At 47.2% G+C, this 17,980-nt stretch overlaps 1 protein-coding gene across 3 annotated transcripts in view; it reads right to left on the bottom strand.

The window, feature by feature from the left end:
- Nucleotides 1-2,350: 2,350 nt before the first annotated feature.
- Nucleotides 2,351-17,980, bottom strand: part of RCAN2 (regulator of calcineurin 2) — a 207,948-nt gene continuing 192,318 nt past the window's right edge. For all 3 annotated transcript variants that reach the window (XM_064476560.1, XM_010994304.3, XM_064476561.1), the window contains one exon: nt 2,351-4,995. In XM_064476560.1, coding sequence (XP_064332630.1) covers nt 4,835-4,995 — 161 coding nt within the window. In that variant the 3' untranslated portion in view covers nt 2,351-4,834. The remainder of the gene's footprint in view (nt 4,996-17,980) is intronic.

The raw sequence follows: 17,980 nt of genomic DNA on the forward strand, positions 1-17,980 counted from the left end.
CTTTTCCATCAGCTAGTGTCCCATGGGCATGAAATGTGGTTAAAAAAAAAACAAAAACCATAGCACGTGTGCCAGCACTGTATAAGCCTCAAGGCCCCACGGTGATGTATGTCTGCCACTGTGTCACTGTAACCACGCCTCCCACTGGGGTGGGGTGCAGTGTCCTGTTAACTGTAGGCTCTGGACTCAGACGGCCTGAGCTCAGAATGCAACACTTTGGGCTATTTAACTTTTGTTCATCTAGGCTTCCTCCATGGAGAGACGGAACTAGAAAGCCTTAGGCATCAGGGGTGCTGGGTACCACTGGGGCGAGGGGTGGTGGGTGAGCCTGTGCACTAAGGCAGGCTGCAGACCGAATGACTACCTACAGGCAAATCCCAAGCCTGCTTGGGGAATAATAATGATTTCACTAAGGATTGCAACTACTCAGGGATGCCCGCCGTCCTGCCCCGCCATCAGTTTTCAAACTCAATTACTGAGTGAGAATGAAAGAAATGCAAAAGAGCCAAGGAAGGAAACTTTTCAGACAAAGTATTTCAATCATTTCAGCCTATTCTGGGTTTCCTGTTTACAGCTTAGACCAAATGCACTTGGGTACAGACACACACATACATTTAACCTTGGATGTGGCTTCCTTTCAGGGACATAAAAAGCTCCTGAATCCATTTCCTCACACTATCTTTGGGGTGGTGGGTAAGTAATTAGGTCTATTTATTTTTAATGGAGGTACTGGGTATTGAACCCAGGACCTTGTGCATGCTAAGCACATGCTCTACCACTGAGCTATACCCACCCCCACTCCCTAGACTATCTTTGAAAGGAGTAGATGAATGAGTTTGACAGAAAACTGCTTGAAATTTTCCCTTTCTCAGATTGTACATTTAAGGGGGAAGCCTGCCAAGTGTTCAGCAATGCTCTGCATGGTGGCTCCTGGCGGGGACACTCTGTACCAGCAGCTCAATGAACGTTTTCCCGAATCCTTGGCTCATCATTCTTTATCACCTGCTCTGTTCCCCACTTCCTGCATGCAAGCCTTCTGTAATTCACATACATACTGCACACATTTGAAATGAATTTTGCATACGCACACATGCACGGAGGTCTAGGTGAAGGTGCCCAATGTCTGCAGCACCCAGAAGGCTCCTGTATGTCCCCTCTCAGTCAGTGTCCTCCAAAAGGCAGACATTAGTATAGTTTCTATCAATTTAGGTCAGTTTTGCCCGTTTCTTAACATCATACATGGAGTTGTACATCGTGGATTCTCTCACGTGTCTTTTTTTGCTCAAAGGTGTGATTTTGAGACCCAACCACATTGTTATATGTCTCAGGAATTTGTTTTTTTTCTTTCACCCCTTTGTAACATGCCACAGTTTATCCACTCAGCAGCTGAAGGGCACTGGGGTTGTAGCCCATTAGTGGCTACCATAAGCAGTGCTGCTGAGGACACGATTGTACAAGAACTTTGGTGGATGTGAGAACTCGCATCTACTGGATGTATGTCCTGGAGTGGAATGGCTCCCAGGTACGCCTATACTTAGCCTTGGCAGAGATTCCAAGGCGGTGGTACCAGTTTATACTCTGCCTTGGCTGATAACACTAACACTTCATTATTTCCCCATACTGCGTTTTGGCCATTCTGATGGGTGTTCGCTGTACCTCTCTGAGGTCTTGATTTGCCCTTCTCTGATGACAAATGATGTTGAGCACATTTTAACGTCTACGGGGCCACAGGGGTATTTTGGGTATAGGCGCACATGTGCGAATTGCCTGTTTAATGTTTTGACCATTCTTAAAAAATGAATTCTTTTTTCTTATTGATTTGTAGGATCATCTTTACATTTTGGATGTGAGTTATTTAACCACTGTATGTAACACAAATACCTTCTCCCACTCTGAGACTTCCCGGTTTACTCTCTTAATGGTGTAATTTGAAGAATAGCTGTTCTTAATTTGAATGAAAGACACTGTACCCATCTTTTATTTTATGATAGTGCTTTTGTAGCAAATTTTTGCTTACTTCAGGTCTATGACAGTGTTTTAAACCAAAGTATAGAGCTGGGGGGTATGTTAAAAGAGTGTCTGTGTACACCTGAAATGGCTTTTAGGACCAAGATGGTGGAAGATCCGCTCATCAGAGCCCACCCCACCCCTCCTGGCCTCGCTCAGTTTCCTCTTCCTTCATGAGATGCTGCCAACCAGCTTCCCCTCCTGCTCGTCTCAGAAAGGGTTCAGATGAGTTCATCTCATCTGTCGGTAAGTTTTCAGAAAGACTAGAGGCGGAACTGCACTCCACCACGACCACCACTCAGAAATTCAACTCAGGCAGAAGACACAGAAATGACACGACGTGGACAGAGTCATTCACCAGGTATATTTGAAATCTAAGCTCTTTGAGCTATACACGTGCACAAATGAGTCAGTTGGTGGAACTCTCCCCCTCCCCCTCCACATTTAAACTTTTCAAAGTTAAAATAGTGCCAAAGAGGTTTGTGTCATGTGTTTCATGGAGATGCGGAGGCCATCCCGACTTTCACAGCGCTCAGAGCTTCCACAGAAACACTTCAAGGCGTCCCTCCTGTTTCTGCCCCCCTTTCCTGGGACACGTTCCTCTCCCCACGGCCCCAAACCCAACCTCGTGGAAGAATGACTTTCTCTGAGGCAGGTGAACATGGACATTTTGCAACAAATGTTACCAGGACTAACCACTTACGTCATATACGCCACGAATTTTTATTTTTATTTTTGATGACACAGAATGGTCATTTCAACTTTTGCTGAATTTGGTTGGAAAGGTCTGATGGATTTCTTTTAAAACATTGAAAAGCCATTTCTAAATAGTTTCGCTCATCCAGATGTCACTAGAACCTGCCTTCTGAAAATTCTGTGTCTATTAACATAGCAAAGGACCCACCAAGCACTGAGAAGAGACAGCATAAAACGGCTGTCAGCTGTAGCTCTCAGGTCCTCTGAGCAGCAGAGGCCAAGATTTCCTCCACTAGAGGGCAGCATTTCTCCACAATTGAGTCAGATACTATTTGCCCATAAAAATGCAAAAACCTCCACAGCAAAGGAGTCAAAGCATTTGCTTATTATACACTCCTCAGGTTACATTTTTAAAAGGAGCCTTCTTTTTTTTTCTATGGAAACTCAGGATTTGACAAGCAAGGCTGTCCTCAGTTTCACCTGTACTGTGTCCAGTACTATATTGCTATATTCACAGTAGAACGGACTTCAAATTTCTGAGTGATCAGTCTCATGTTTAAGTTTCTGATGAAACTAACATACACCTTAGTCAAAAAAAAAAGCAAGCCTCAACAATCCTTCCATCGGGTGTGTTATTGTTCTTGTGTGTTTCTCTGAGGGTGATGAAAGTATCTCCCCCACTCCGTCACAATGGGCATTTGCAGCTAAAGTAACTCATTAACGGACGGGGGTGGATGAGACCTGGCACACAGAGCAGAAGGTGATGGTTCTACAGGTGTAGCTTCCATAATGCACTTTGGGCTAGAGAAATAGAAAAATCACACGTAACGAAAACAAACACGTTTTTGAGCAACAGGGGCTTCGCGTGAGGAGGACTGGTATGCGTCCCCCTCTCCAGCTCCCCCTTTTAATGTGCTCCGTGGCTGCTACACTGACTTAGCTCCATTCACATCGGCTGCAACCGACACTTGCGTCTTCACTTTATTTAAAAACAAGTGGCCTTGCCAGCAAAGATGCTAGCTAATCATTTCTATATTGGCATGAGAAGTTTTGTGCCCTTTCAAAATTCAGCATTACCCCTAATACAGTGCAGTATTATCAGATGACCTGGACTAGTGTACGAATGCATTCATAAGCGATAACACAGACGTCGTTAAGCAGCGAATGGCTGGAACAGTCACTAAATAAAAACATCCAGATTTTTAAAAGCATAGCTGAAACATTTGTACAAATATACAAAGAGGTGGGGAAAAAACCAACAACAATCATTCAGACACTGTGAAACTTTTGTAATAAATAGATTCGTCTGAAATCGGTCTCCATCGCCCTGGGCGAGCCTTCCCCAAGGAGGCTGGGAAAGTTCTACAGGGAAGTCATGTTCGAAACCTACTGAGGGGTATCTTTGGGGGCCCAGCTCAGTTTTTGCCTCCAGGAATTTCAACAGAGCTATGAAGTATTGGACTCAAAAGAGTGACCAGGCCCAGACTTGGGAAGCTGGACGATGCTGATAAATTTCCTAATCTAGAAAGGACATGGCTGGATGCCGACAATCTGTGACTTTAGTACATCCTCAAATCATGGAAATAAATGCTGGTGATCATGCATGTCCTGGGAATGCTGGGATGCAGAGGACTGAGTGAGACCAGATAGGGGTATCTCATGCAGTCAAAGTCAAGTTTACTTATGGTCCTACTTAAAGTGGCCAGGAAAAAAAAAAAAAGCAAACAAACAAAAAAACCATCGCACACACGTCAGGACTGGGACTGGAACGGCTCACAAACAACACAGGTGCTATTTGTCACTGATGTCTCTGGCTTGGATCAACATGAGAGTATGAAGGTCTAGGCTGTGCTGATCGTTTAATAAGAAAATACTACTTTTTTTTTTCTAGAACCTTCTAAATAATGGATTATTCTGGATGGGTATGATATGATCAGGAAACGTGTCACCTTTTCCTAGCCCTTTTGTCCGAGAGGCTTGATTACAAGGAAAGAATCTCAAACAACCAAACACCCAGGGATTTAAAGGCAATTTTCTTTTTTTTTTTTTTTTTTTTGACAAACAACAGGGGGTGAGGGAAAAAGCATGATCAAGAGGAGACACATATTCTCTTGGAGGCGGAGCGGCGAGCTCAGTTGGACACGGAGGGCGGCAGGCCGGGACGCCGGGTCTGGATGATTTTTGGCTTGGGGGACGTCTTTGGATCCTCTTCTTCCTCGATGTCACTGTCACACACGTGCACGACGACACTTGGGGTGGACTCCGTCCCTGCGTGGAGCTCATACTTCTCTCCTGAAAAGCAAGAGAAAGCGGGGTGAGGAAGGTGGAGGGATCTCTGAACAGGACGTGGGAGGAACACTGTCCGGAGTCCCAGGGCGTGCCGGCTCGGATCCAGGGATGGGGCTGGAAAGCGGGACGAGTGTGAGCTGTCACTGCATCTCAGCTCTACCACCTCCCCACTGCGCAAGCCTGAGCCGGCCACCTAACCTCTCTTAGCCTCAGCACGCTCGACTGCAAACTTCAGAAGGGTGCTGACTACAGACCACAGGATGGTGGCGATGCCTACGTGGGTGTGGCAGTTACTCACCAAGTTTCTCTTCCATTTCCCAGCATCGCCGCTAACTTCTGAGTCACCTTGAGCCCATCGCTTCACTTCCGCATCTTTTGGACAAGGCCGTCTCTAAGTTATCCTCCAGAGGTCCCTTTCTTATCACGAGAGCTGGCCCAGGATGGAAGAAGGTGGATCGCCGCGGTCTGGGATTTGCACTGGGTACTGGGTAGCTGGGTTAGACGACTGTCGAGGTCCTTGCCAGTTCCAAGGCTCTGTCATTCTTGATGGGTTCGTCTTGGAGTCAGGTCACTACTAGCCGCTGGCCCCCTGTCTGTCTCTGTTTCATATTAGGAGCATCTCCCTGGTCTGGCCCATTGCAGGGCATAAAGGATACCAGGCACAATGAAAAAAAAAAAAACTAGGTGTGTCTTTTACAAAAGATGATGGCATGTGGAAACAGGAAGGGTCACAAAACACTATGGTAAGCACTGGAGTGGCAATTATGTCAAGGACGATGGTACCAAATTGTAAGGCGCAAGTAGCTCTGAAAGGCTTCCTAGGGGAGGAGACAAGCTGGCTTGGGTCTAAAAGACAAGCAGAAGATGCCCAGGAGGTGGGCAGGTGCAGGGGGCCTTCCCGTGCTGCATGCTGGTCACTTCCTGACTGAGCTGCTGACGCACTTACCCTAATCTTCCCCCGACACCTGTCCTTCACTTCCCATCCTTCGTGAATGGGAAACACCTGAACGCAGTGTCTCCCAGACACCCTCCTGGTCACTGACTCTCGGAGTCTTGCCAGATCAAGTCCTCATTTTTCAGACTAGGACAAAAAAATCTCTCACCAATCGTGACAGCCATATTTCTATACCCAGCACATTAGCTACTTTTATGTGGCAGAGTCTCACCTGGTTCCCTAAATCCTGACCTCCCTCCAGGATAAAAGCCAGACACCACTCAGTCCAGGAATCTTGCCTGTGATCCGCAGCCTGCAGGGGAAAGTGTCCCTTCTGGATGGCCAGAGCCAGGGCTGTCAGTTCCAGTGCTACGGTGGTATTTACCTGCGTTGTGCACACCTTGGTAAGCATCAGTGGTGCAAATATCAAATGCTTGCAAGGCACAGTTTTAGATCCTGTGCTGACGTTAGGGAACGAGGAACACTGATAATGCAATAAAGCACCAGACCTCTTCTACGTGATGCTGGGAAGGATGTGTTTGGAGTCAGCCATCATTATGGGTTGAATTGTGTCCCCCGTGCCCCCCTCCAAGATGCTGAAGCCCTAATCCCGAGTGCCTATGACTGTGACTTTATTTGGAAGTAGGGTCTCCACAGATGAGTAAGTTCAAATGAGGCCATGAGGGTGGGCCCTACTTCAAAATGACCAGTGTCCTTATAAAAAGGGGAAATTAGGACGCAGCAGTGCAGTCACACATGGAGAACCCACGTGAGGACTGGAGTTCTGCTGACCAAGCCAAACAACTACCAAAGCTACAGGAGAAGCCTGGCACAGATCCTCCCCGGGCGTCTCCAGAGGGAGCGTGGCCCTGTTGATGCCTTGATCGCCGACGTCCACCATCCAGAACATGAGGCCATACGTTTTTGTCGTTTAAGCTGCCCAGTTTGTGGTGCTCAGTTACGGCAGCCCTAGTGGATGAGTGCAGCCACATCCTGCTCAGAGTGTCCTCTCTCTGTTATGCGTCAGACAGGCCTCTGCTGGACCCTGCTCGACGTCCTGGTGTGTAAGGCAAAGGCTTTCCTGGATGAGGACAGCGGACCGTCCCCAGGAGCAGAGCGTGACACCTCCAGCACATCCCTGATCTTGGCGGCAGCAGAGAGGGAGAGAACTAGCCAGAGCCAGAGAAATGTGGCCATAAAGACTCAATAATTTAAAGTCTAGATTGTGTGAAGTCGTAGGTAGAGAGATGTGTCGACAAGGTTGAAATCTCTGGCACAGTGAGCCCTCAGGACCGGTTTGCATTCAGGAGCGGAGAGGGACAGACACAGGGACACGGAGCAGAAGCAGGAAGGAGAACCCTGTTTGAGTCCCTCATGCGAGGCTTTGCCTCCTCACTGGAAAGCGGAGATCGACGGTCTGCACAGATCTAATGCCGCCGTAACCCACGCCGCAGTTACTGTGCGACACGCACTTGTAGTTGTGCTATGTGTGTAGACACTGCCCACAGCTCGCTGAACTGGGTCTGTTTTGTTCTCCTTAAAGCAGTCTGTGTTTTTTATCCAAATCCCAAGAGAGAAGAACCACTTGACGTTGCTCAGGAGAGCAAGTGACGTGAAGCTGCTCTTCATCTGAGGTTCCGGGCGACAGGTGGGCAGACCTGGCTCGTGGCATCTTTGAGCAGTGGCTTCCAAGCACCTGACAGTTTACTGGGGGCGCTTGCTGAAAACAGAGTTTACCAGCATGGGGATGCATCCCTGCAAATTCAGAGGCAGCGACGCCTACTTTGGTACCCAGCACGCCCAGGTGCTTCTCTGTGCTTCAGCGTCCGGGTGGCCACTGTTACACGGCTTGATGTGACAGGCGGGGGGCCGCGGTCCTGTGGGGATGCTAGCATGTGAATAACCTGCCCCTCCCTTCCTCCATCCTGCATCATAATTGTTCATTGGAAAAGGATGCTAGTGCAGGTAGTGGAGGGAGGGACACTGAGGATGCAGCTGGGAGAAGCAGTGAGGCATCCCAGATCAGCTCTGCAGCCCCTCCCAGCCCCAGGGCTAACTGATCTTCGGCCTTCTCATCTTTGTTTCTGGGAGAACAGCAAATCCCAAAGACAGTGATTGAGTTCACTGTACCCAGAGTTACTAATTTTCTCTTTCTTTGAGGAAAGCTTTGCCATTCTGGTTGAGAGACAGTTTTGACAAAGACAGAGAAAGAAACAATTTCTGAGTAATCAGATGGTGTGATTCTTGTTTTTCTGTATAGAATTTCTTTGAAGTTTTCACATTTGGAGAAGAAGCGCCTTTTGCAGGCACATGAGGGGCCCCGTGGCCCTGTCCGTTGCCCTGTTGGTTGAGATGCAGGGATGAAGTGGGTGGCGGCCTCTCATCCTTTGATGTAGGGATGTCAGGTAAGAATCTGCCACAGCAGAGTGACAGTGGAGACCGTGGGGCCCAGGAGTGACAACGGTGACAGCAGGGACCCTGGCCAGCAGACTGACCAGATGCTGCCCTTTTCTGCATCTGTTGGAAAGAAGCTAGCTTTTTAAAAAAATAAGAATAAAATATACATAATGAAGCTAGCCTTTTGATGAAACCCTTTCTTTGCCGTGGCTTGGATAAAGAACATTTCCTCAAAGACACCTCCAGTTGCAATGTGTTAATAGCTTCAAAAGTAGACGTTCTCCTCCCAGACTAGGTGTGCCTCAGGCACAGGGGGCCATCCTGGGCTGGGCAACTTCCACGACGATCGCTTGGTCATAGAGCTATTTTACTGCTGTGATCCCATTAACGCTGACATTTCACTGTTCTATTTTTGGAAACTTTTTCTTACTATCAAAATCCAGCAAAGCCACACAGCTGCTGAGAGCCCACAGGATAAAAACAAACAGCTTGGTCTGGCTGGATTGAATTTTTCTGTTTTGGGCTGCTCTTTCCCTTTGGGCTTCAGCTAATTCCTCTACCGTGAAGGCTGACGTCAGTGCTGTCACCCTGCAAGGGGATCAACAGGGCTCAGCAGGTGACAAGGACCATCTTAGCTGCACAGGGCGGGGCAGGTCCTTCCACGGTGCAGGGAGCCCAGCCAGGCAGACCAGCAGGTCTGTTCAAGGACAGGCCCAGGCTCAGCCGTCACATTCTCACTCCTCTCGTCTGTACTAAACTGTCCTTTCCCCGTGGGCAGAAACGAGGCCGGGACCAAAAGCTCTCTGAAAATGCACCCATCAGGCTTTTCCACCTCCCTCCATGGAACAAAGTTCCAGCCAAGCAAATGCAGAATCCTCTGGCACGTGGTCACAAGTTCGGTTCTCATTCAGGCCTTTGCAACTGACAGGGGTTTGTTCAAAATAGACACCAGAGTTCTGTATCCTCTTTCCCAGGTGAATGGAGACAGGTCACAATGTCCCGATTCCTGAAAGTCTGGGGGAAGCGGAGGTGCCCGTGGGCTGCTCCCTGTTCTCAGGGGGGAGGAGTCAGGTCCCTGTGCTGCCCAGGGGGCTGGGGGCCGTGGTGACTTGGTCCCGGTACAATCGCAGAGGAGTGGGTGCGTGACTGGGGGTCTGAGTGTCTCTGGAAGTTCTCCATCACACCTCCTTTGACTTATGAGCCATGATTTGATCTCTTCTTGAATTCTCTCTAAACAAATCAGTGTAATTACACACGGTTTATAAAAATCAGCATAATGCAGACGAGGTAAGGGCAGGGGGAGGACACACAGCTTGAGCTGTGTATTGAAGCAGAGGTGGGACTGCTTAGACTCCTAAAGGGAAACCTTCCTAAAACGTGGCTGCCTCCTTGGACGACTTCTTGTCTGAGTTCTGCCAAGGAAGAGATGGAACCCTGTGCTGGAGGCTTCCAAAACACAGCGAGGTCTAGCAGGAGTGAGGCAAAGGACTGCTTTCTCCCTCAGCCTCACTGCTCTCCTTCTTGGAAGATCCTTTCTCTGGGACAACATGTGCTCCCCATTCCTGTCTCTGCAAGGAGCTACGTACCCAGGCCTGATCTCGCCCACATTTCAGTTTACTGACGTCTCTACGTAAGTTTGCTGCTATTTTCCAAACTCACGTATCTAACATGGAATTACTTTTCTCCCAGTCAGTCTAGGTCTCCTTCCCAGCTGTCACATTCCTCTTAGAGCCGCCCTCATCCTTCCAGCCTTCTCGGTACGACTCCTTGGAGCTGGGCACCCTTGAATCTTCTCTTTCCTCCACTGTAGTTCATCATCCACCACTGCTGAATGTTGTTTTGAAACATTTCTCCGCGTGCGCCCTCAACACACCCTGCTTGTAAGGATCCTCTCCAGGCTCACTGACTCCCACCCAGAGGACTCCTAGCTGGTTTCCACACCACAGGAGCTAATCTTCGTTGCTAGAACAAGCTTCCTAAATACAACATTTGGAGACTTCACCTTCTCGAGTACTAGCAACGTGACCTTGAGAGGTACGTCACAGTTCTCAGCCTCAGTTTTCCTCATCAGTAAAATGGGAACAACCACCACATTCCTGGGATGGTACCAAAAAAATACGTAACCAATATTTTATCGAGCCTTCCCGAGAGGCATGATATGATTATTCAAGGTGGTAGTCTTTTGGTCACTGCTGCTTCCAAAATAATTTCCAGTTTTCAATCTGATGAAAGAATCTGGTCACACTACACGACAGTTACAGAATTAAGCAGCTGAATAATCGCCAAGAGCTTTGACTTGGAGGTGGAGTACCTGCTATTAAGAGTGACGAGGCATGGATGACGACCCGCTGAGTCCCATGGTTCAAATGAACAGCTGGGCATTGTGCGTTCCGGTCCTCAAAGCTGAACGACCTTTTCCCTGTAACCACTGCTCCCCACCTTGGTAAGTTTCTCCCCCGTTTCCTCCCACCTCCTAAGCACTTCCATACCTCTATGGCTGTGAGAAGGAACATCTCAAGTTGGCTTTTCAATCAGGTCTCTGATTTTCCTTTTTCTGGGACAGCGTGAATGACTCGTTTATATGATAGCACCTTTTGTGTGACTCATTAGTTATTTTGTCTGGGGACGCCTTATACGCCAAACCACTCAAGTTAGGACTCACACTTCTTTTGTGATTGCTGCAGCTCAGGGTGCATGTCTGAGACCAATAGATACATTACTGATTGGTGGACGGCGTCCAGCTTGGCTATGGATGACGTACCTGTGTAACGTCCGGTACACACTCCCACGTACATTTTTCTCCTACAGTTGAATCTGTGTAAGTTTTAGCTTTTCAACACAGCTGAAAACTACCTAAGGGCAGGCGTTTGTCCTCTTTCCGGCAAGCTCTCGGTGCCAGGACACAGAGGGCATCGCCGACACTTGCCACCCACCTGAAACACAACAGCAGCTGTTTCCTGAGCACTTAGTAAGCGCCTGACACAGCTCTGAGTACTTCAAGTAAACTGAATATTTAATTATGGACGACAGCTCTGTACTGTGGGTTTCATAATGTTTAGTTTTTATATTTTAATTTATTTTTTAATTTAAAATTTTTTTTATTATTATTTTTTTAATGGAGGTACTGGGGATTGAACCCAGGACCTCGTGCATGCTAAGCATGTGCTCTGCCACTGAGCTATACCCTCCCCCGGTTTCATAATGTCTCGATGACGCGGGAGGACATTGAGATCACACGTAGTAAGTGACGGAGCCAAGATTCGAACTCAAGACTTCAAAGCCTGTGTGCACAGTCACTGTCCAGCCCTGCCTCTCATGAGTCCCACTGTTTTCAGATCCCACAAGAGACTCCCCTGAAAGGAAGCCTAGTTGTAACTTGTGCTTTTCACCTACTTTGACAGCAACTCACGTTTTCAGTGACTCTTTGTTCTCTAGCTATTAAGCTATTAAGTTAGACTCTTAATTCCTTCTACATTTTGCCTCTTTTTGTTTTGGCCAACTGCTAGTTATTCTAGGTAGGGTCTCCTTGACAGTGAATCCTTTTTGAAGACAACACTTGATAAGTTATAAAAATAAAGGGACTATAAACTGTAGACTGAGTTAATCTGCGCCTCTCACGGTAGCTTTGAACTCCAGAAAAAAAAGATCCTGTGGGATTTCTTCTTGTTTTAACTAACTCACAGTAAAGATGAATTCTCAACAGGAAAGTTATGTGTTGGAGCAGACTGACTGTGTTTTGCAACGATGGGCATATTTCCTGCTCCTCATTACTCTTCTAGAACTCTGCCCCTCCTCCACTGAGGACTGCTCCCACTTTGTTCCTTCCCCTAAAATCTGGGCAGACCTTTATGACTGCCTATGCACCACGGCAGATGTAAACAGTGTGACTTCTGAGGTCGGTCACAGAAAGGCCAGGCACTTCCACCTTGCTCTGCCAGGCTGCTCCCTCTTGGAACCTCGCCTCCATGTTGTGAGGAAGCCCAAACAGCCCAAGAAGAGCCTCCCCCTCCACCGCCCGAGAGTAGCCATGGCCTCGCTGAGCTCCCAGCCAACGGCCACACCAGCCAACAGATGGTTTCGAGTGAACCATCTCGGAAGTCCCCGGCTGAGCGGGCAGCGACACTGCAGGAAGCAGAGCCAAGGTGTCCCCCCGAGCCCTGCTCAAATAGCAAAACCGTGAGCCAAGTAAATGACTCGATGTTTCAGGCCCTTGGTTTTGGGGTAGCTTGTTATGCAATAGTTGATAAGTGGGGCACAGGTCATATAAAGGCTCTGTTCCAAAGCAAACTAAACCACTACTATTGAGTTGGAGCGAATTGCCTTCGGTGTTTTTCCCTCTTTTCTTCCCTGCTCACGTGCTCTGTTACAGTGGATACTTCTCCAGTTCCCATGGCTCCTCCCAAGGGGAGGGAGCTCCATTCGCACATCACTGGGACCCCCTCCCAGCCTCTCTCCTACTCCTCTTCAGGGCAAGAGGAGTGACATCCCTCAGGTACCTGCAGGGACAGGAAACTGGAAATGCCAGCTCACCCTCCAGCGTCTTTCTCTTGATCCATCCTGGCCTACAAAGGGCTCTGCTCTGCTCTCAGCCACGTGCTGAGCCCAGCAGAAAAGACTCTGCCCTGCGGAGCAGCCAGACATTTTCCGTCTCTGTAACAGAGGGAGAATGAGGCCGCATGGCTCCGAATTTCAGTTCTGGGAAGCCCTGGCTGAAGCTCACCGCAGCCGCCTTCTCGGCTTCCACCTTTAATCAGAAACCAAGCTGGCGTTATTGATCTCATCTGTCTTACTTCTTATTTAACACTCAGCGAGTCCGGAACCAAACAGGGAAAGGTTAGTGTCAGTTATTAATCCACGCTGAATTTTAAGAATGGGCGATGGCTTCTCAAGGCAAGTGCCAAGAGCCTCTCCAGCAGGACCCTTGCATGCAGAGCCATGTGCATCGTGTGCTGAGGGCTACGCTTCAGTCTGGATTAAGAGCCCCTTACATTGAATTAAGAAGAACGAAAATTCCAATAGGAAAATCATTTCAGGCTGGCTCATGTTTAAAAGACACTGTAAGCCCCCACTTGCCATATTTTTTTTATTGTAAATGTGATTTTTTTTCAAGAGGAAGTAGGGAGTATCAGTCCTGATCTCTGGAATAGGTAAAACTGAACTTCCATATGGGTTATTTTTACTAAACATGCTGCCCGTTGGGGAGATTGAACACAGAGATTGAGGGAAGGGTTCAGAATGACTTGAAATGTGTTTGAAAGTTTGGATTTCCTTTTCTTTCAAGTGTTAGAGTTAGGACTTGATAGAATTTGGCAGGGAGGGGCGGCTTCCCACTCCCTTGTCAACTGTGGAGACAGACGCCTGGCCCTGGTCGGCTCTCAGGCGGGGGAGGTGGGGAGGGCAGGGGTGACGGCTGACCTGCACCTCCCTCCGTCCACCCAGGCACTGGCCTGTATTTGAGCTTACTGCGACTTTGAACCCTCTCTCAGTCCTGGCAGGGCAGATCCTGGTTTGGTTTGGGGCCCAAAGCATTCCTCAGTAGAAGGACTGAGTTATAGTGAAAACCATCAGGAAGTTTCCCAAAGCTGCACCCCGTCCCCAGGGCATGGAGATATGCTATTTAACAGTACTTTGAAGTTATCTGCTACAATCTTTTCTTCCCCTGTTTTTCCAAGGGGAGGAAAGGGAGTGTGTGTCTGTGTCTGGGAAGGGGGCGGGAGCAGGTGAAGCATCTCTGCACTGTTTTCCCCTCATGCTTCTGCTCGTGCTCCTGCTTCCACACTGGGACCTGACCCCTTACTAGGCACTCCTTGCCTCTATGTCTCTGATGGCTCTTTGCCACCTTTAAATACCACAGAAGTGTAATTAATTAACGTGCTCCTTCATCAAGGGGGCGAAACTCCCAGTGGTGTCTGGAAATGTGATGGGAATTTTTTTTTTTTGGTTGTCATAAGGACTGGGTAGGGTATTTAGTAGGTGAGGCCCCTGAGATGCTAAATGTACTACAATCTGTAGGCTTGTCGGTTCCAAAATATCACACTGAGAAACACTGAGCTGAGAGCTTAGCATAGGCACTCACATTTTAGGAGGAGACTAAGATGTGGCTTGCAAATCAAGTGACCATAAGTAGGTAACACACACTGAGCAGTTACTATGTCCAGGACCGGACATAGAGATGTACATGGATTATCTCATTCCATGTTCCCAACAATCTGGTTTTACTGTTGAGGAAGCCAAGGCACAGAAATGTTAAGAAAGTTGCTCAGAGTCACACAGCTAATAAAAGGTGGAGCCTGGATTCAAACACATATCCTGAGTTTCCATCCTCCTCCTCTCTCTTCACGTTGGAGCTTCACTGACAGCTGTGAAATAAAAAAAGGGGATGATCTAGGGTGGAGGGACCGCTAGGTCCATACGGACAGCTATTTGGTAGCTGCCTGTTCACAAGGTCAGTCTGAGCGTGGAGAAAGGATTGATTTTCTAAGTAGAAGTGGAAAGAGGGATTCAGGATTAAAAAAAAAAAAAATTCTAGGGAGGAAGAAATGTTCCAGGGAGGAAGAAATATTACAGAGAGGGAAGTCCTTTGCAAATTTTTTCTCTCTGATTCCTCAGTGATTCCACGAGCTCATACTTAACTTGGGTAGACCTGGGAGGAAACTGCTGTGGGCAGACTCGAGGGCAGGGCGGATCACTCAGCAGCAACTCTGTCCCTTTTCTTTCTATAGCAGCTGCTTCTGTCAAAGGATGCCCTCGAAGCCTGGGTGGCATAGGGTCTAAAGCAAAGCACAGACCAACCCAACTATTTCACTGGCAGTTCTGAGAACAAGTCCAGGTAAACCACCACCACCACCACCACAGAAAAGACATCAGGGCTGCGCACGGACTTCCCTGCCGCAGTAGGTCTGGGATAAGTGCACGTCAGGACAAGAAGATGGACGTGAGTGGTCAGAGGTCTTCTTCCTCACTCACCTCCACTGATCATCAAAAAGTTACATTTCTTACAAATAACAAATACTGGTGAGGATGTGGAGGAAAGGGAAACCTTGAATACTATTGGTGGGGATGTAAATTGGTGCCGCCACTATGGAAAACAGCATGGAGGTTCCTCAAAGAACTAAAGCTAGAACTACCACGTGATCCAGCAATTCCACTCCTGGGTGTTTATCCGGAAAAAATGAAAACACTAATTTGAAAAGATACATGCACCCCAATGTTCACAGCAGCATTATCTCCAATAGCCAAGATTTGGAAGCAATCCAATGCTCATCAAAGATGTGGTGTACACACACACACACACACACACACACACACACACACACACAATGAAATATTACCCAGCCATAAACAAGAATGAAATTCTGCCATTTTCAGCAATGTAGATAGACCCAGAAAATACTATGCTTAGTGAAATAAAACAGAGAAAGACAAATACTACATGATATCACTTATATGTGGAATCTAAAAAATAAAACAAATGAATATAACAGAACAGAAACCAACTCACAGATACAGAGAACCAACTAGTAGATGCCAGTGGGGAGAAGGAAAAGGGGAGAAAAAACATAGGGGTGGGGGATTAAGAATACAAACTACTGTGTATGAAAGAGATAAGTAACAAGGACATATTGAACAGCATAGGGAATTAGAGCCATTAGTTTGTAATAACTTTTAATGGAATATAACCTATAAAAAACTGAATTGCTATGCTGTACACCTGAAATTAATATAATGTAAATCAACCATACTTCAATTAAAAAAAAGAGAAGAGTTTGCTTCTCTTTGAGGTTTTCCTCTAGGACTAGCTAAAGGGACTATTTATCTTCACTCCCTCCTAAGTCAGTTAGGACCTAAAGGACGCCATGGGGACAACAGATTGAGGACCTGAATTAGTGGTTGAGACAACCACTTAGAAGGGAGGTAAGGAACCAACGGAACCACAGAGGGAGATGGGTGGGAAGACACAGAGAGAGGAGGGAGATGCGGTCTCTGAAGGCTGCAATGTGGTGCTGGTGCTCCGGAGCGAGAGGACAGCACAGACGCGCGGAAGGGAAGAGCGGTGTGGACGGGCTCTCTGTGCGCTTGGCCACAGACTCAGAAGGTTGTCCTCTGTGCGAGTGATCACTCTGTTCCACCTTTCCCGGTATTAGGGGCCGGGCTCCGGGAACAGCTGTGGGGATGCGCACGACCGCGCGCACGCACACCTGTGCCCGTATTTTGGTTGTGCCAATTTCTCTACAACGTGCTTATTTCACTTGTGAAATAAGTAAAGGAAATGCTTCATATTACTACTCAATACTGACTGAAGATAACTGTGAAGTATAATGCTAAGAAGAAACGCCCTTTTAACATTTCCACCCCCAGGGAAAATTCTTCCAAAAGGGGTAGAAAACTAGGAGTGTATGTTCCGGGCTTACGAATCTGCGTCCCTCGGGCGGGCAGTGACGCACAGAGACTGCACTGGATACTGGGACTGGCTGTTTTATTTGCTTTTTATGTCTGTGATCAGAATATAGCAATTGTCAGACAAGAACCGGGGCTTATATAACTGGTCATACCACAGGCATCCCAAATATAGGTGTTCATCTATATTTTAAAAATGGAATTTTCTCTACCTTTCAGTCAATGAGCCTGGAATGGAAAATGTTTCTTCCTTATAAGTGACACGAATTAATGAAATCTATTTTCCATTTGGGGGAAACAATGTATACTGAGCAGCAAACCAGCAAAACTGCTTTACTCTGGCATGTTTTGATAGAGAAGAATTTGGAAAAAAAAATCTAAATATAGCAGATGTACGCAACTTGAAACTCCAGTGCCATTTTAAGCCCTCCTTTGCAGTTAACTAAAACTGATCTCCCTAGCAAGAGCTAAAAATAGGAGGAAAAAGGGGAACAGACAATGACTTTTCATCTCTCTCCCTGCAGGCATTTCCAGTGACAATGAACTTGACCTTCCAGAGCCATCCTAGAGAGCAGAATAGGCCGGCATTTCACGTCCCATCTATGATTTACCACCCATCTACTGCCACGGGCATCTCCATTATGCTATTTTGCTGACGAGCACAGATAAGCTGCTTTGCTGGGCTGAGTTTTGTTTTTCCTATTTTGTTTTACATCCACAAAGAACACAGCACTATAGTCTTTCTGGAGCCTGGAACAATGGGCATTATGAAATAAACAAAAGTGAATATCCAATTCATTCTCCACTAGGTCAAAGCTCATCTTATTTTGTCCAGATCATTGTTAAACGGTGGGCTTCTCTAAATTCACCGGGGGACTGATATAAATGCAGAAAGCTTCTGTTTTATAGGGGAGAGACCTGTCCTTTAAACAGCAGAGGATGGCAAATTCTGATCCACATGTCCTGCTTGATACTAGAGGAAAAGAGTCAAACTTAAAGGAACCAATGCAGTGGATCTGTTTTCCGAGATGCCAATAAGCAGAGAAACGCAATCTGGAGGGACAGAATGTCTAAGGTGTTTTGTATTTTTAAAACATTCTTTTGCAACAATCTTGAACTTCTTCTGGAGAAATTAATTTTGTTCTTTAAGAAATCTATCTGGTTTCTCAGACCTTCCACCTTTCAAGGGCAAGGGTGCTGGCTCCATTAATCCTTTCTGTTTCTTCCCAGGGGCAGAGGGACCATTTTAACTTACTAGCT

This window comes from Camelus dromedarius, chromosome 19, assembly GCF_036321535.1.
Source record: "Camelus dromedarius isolate mCamDro1 chromosome 19, mCamDro1.pat, whole genome shotgun sequence".
NCBI classification, from domain to species: domain Eukaryota; kingdom Metazoa; phylum Chordata; class Mammalia; order Artiodactyla; family Camelidae; genus Camelus; species Camelus dromedarius.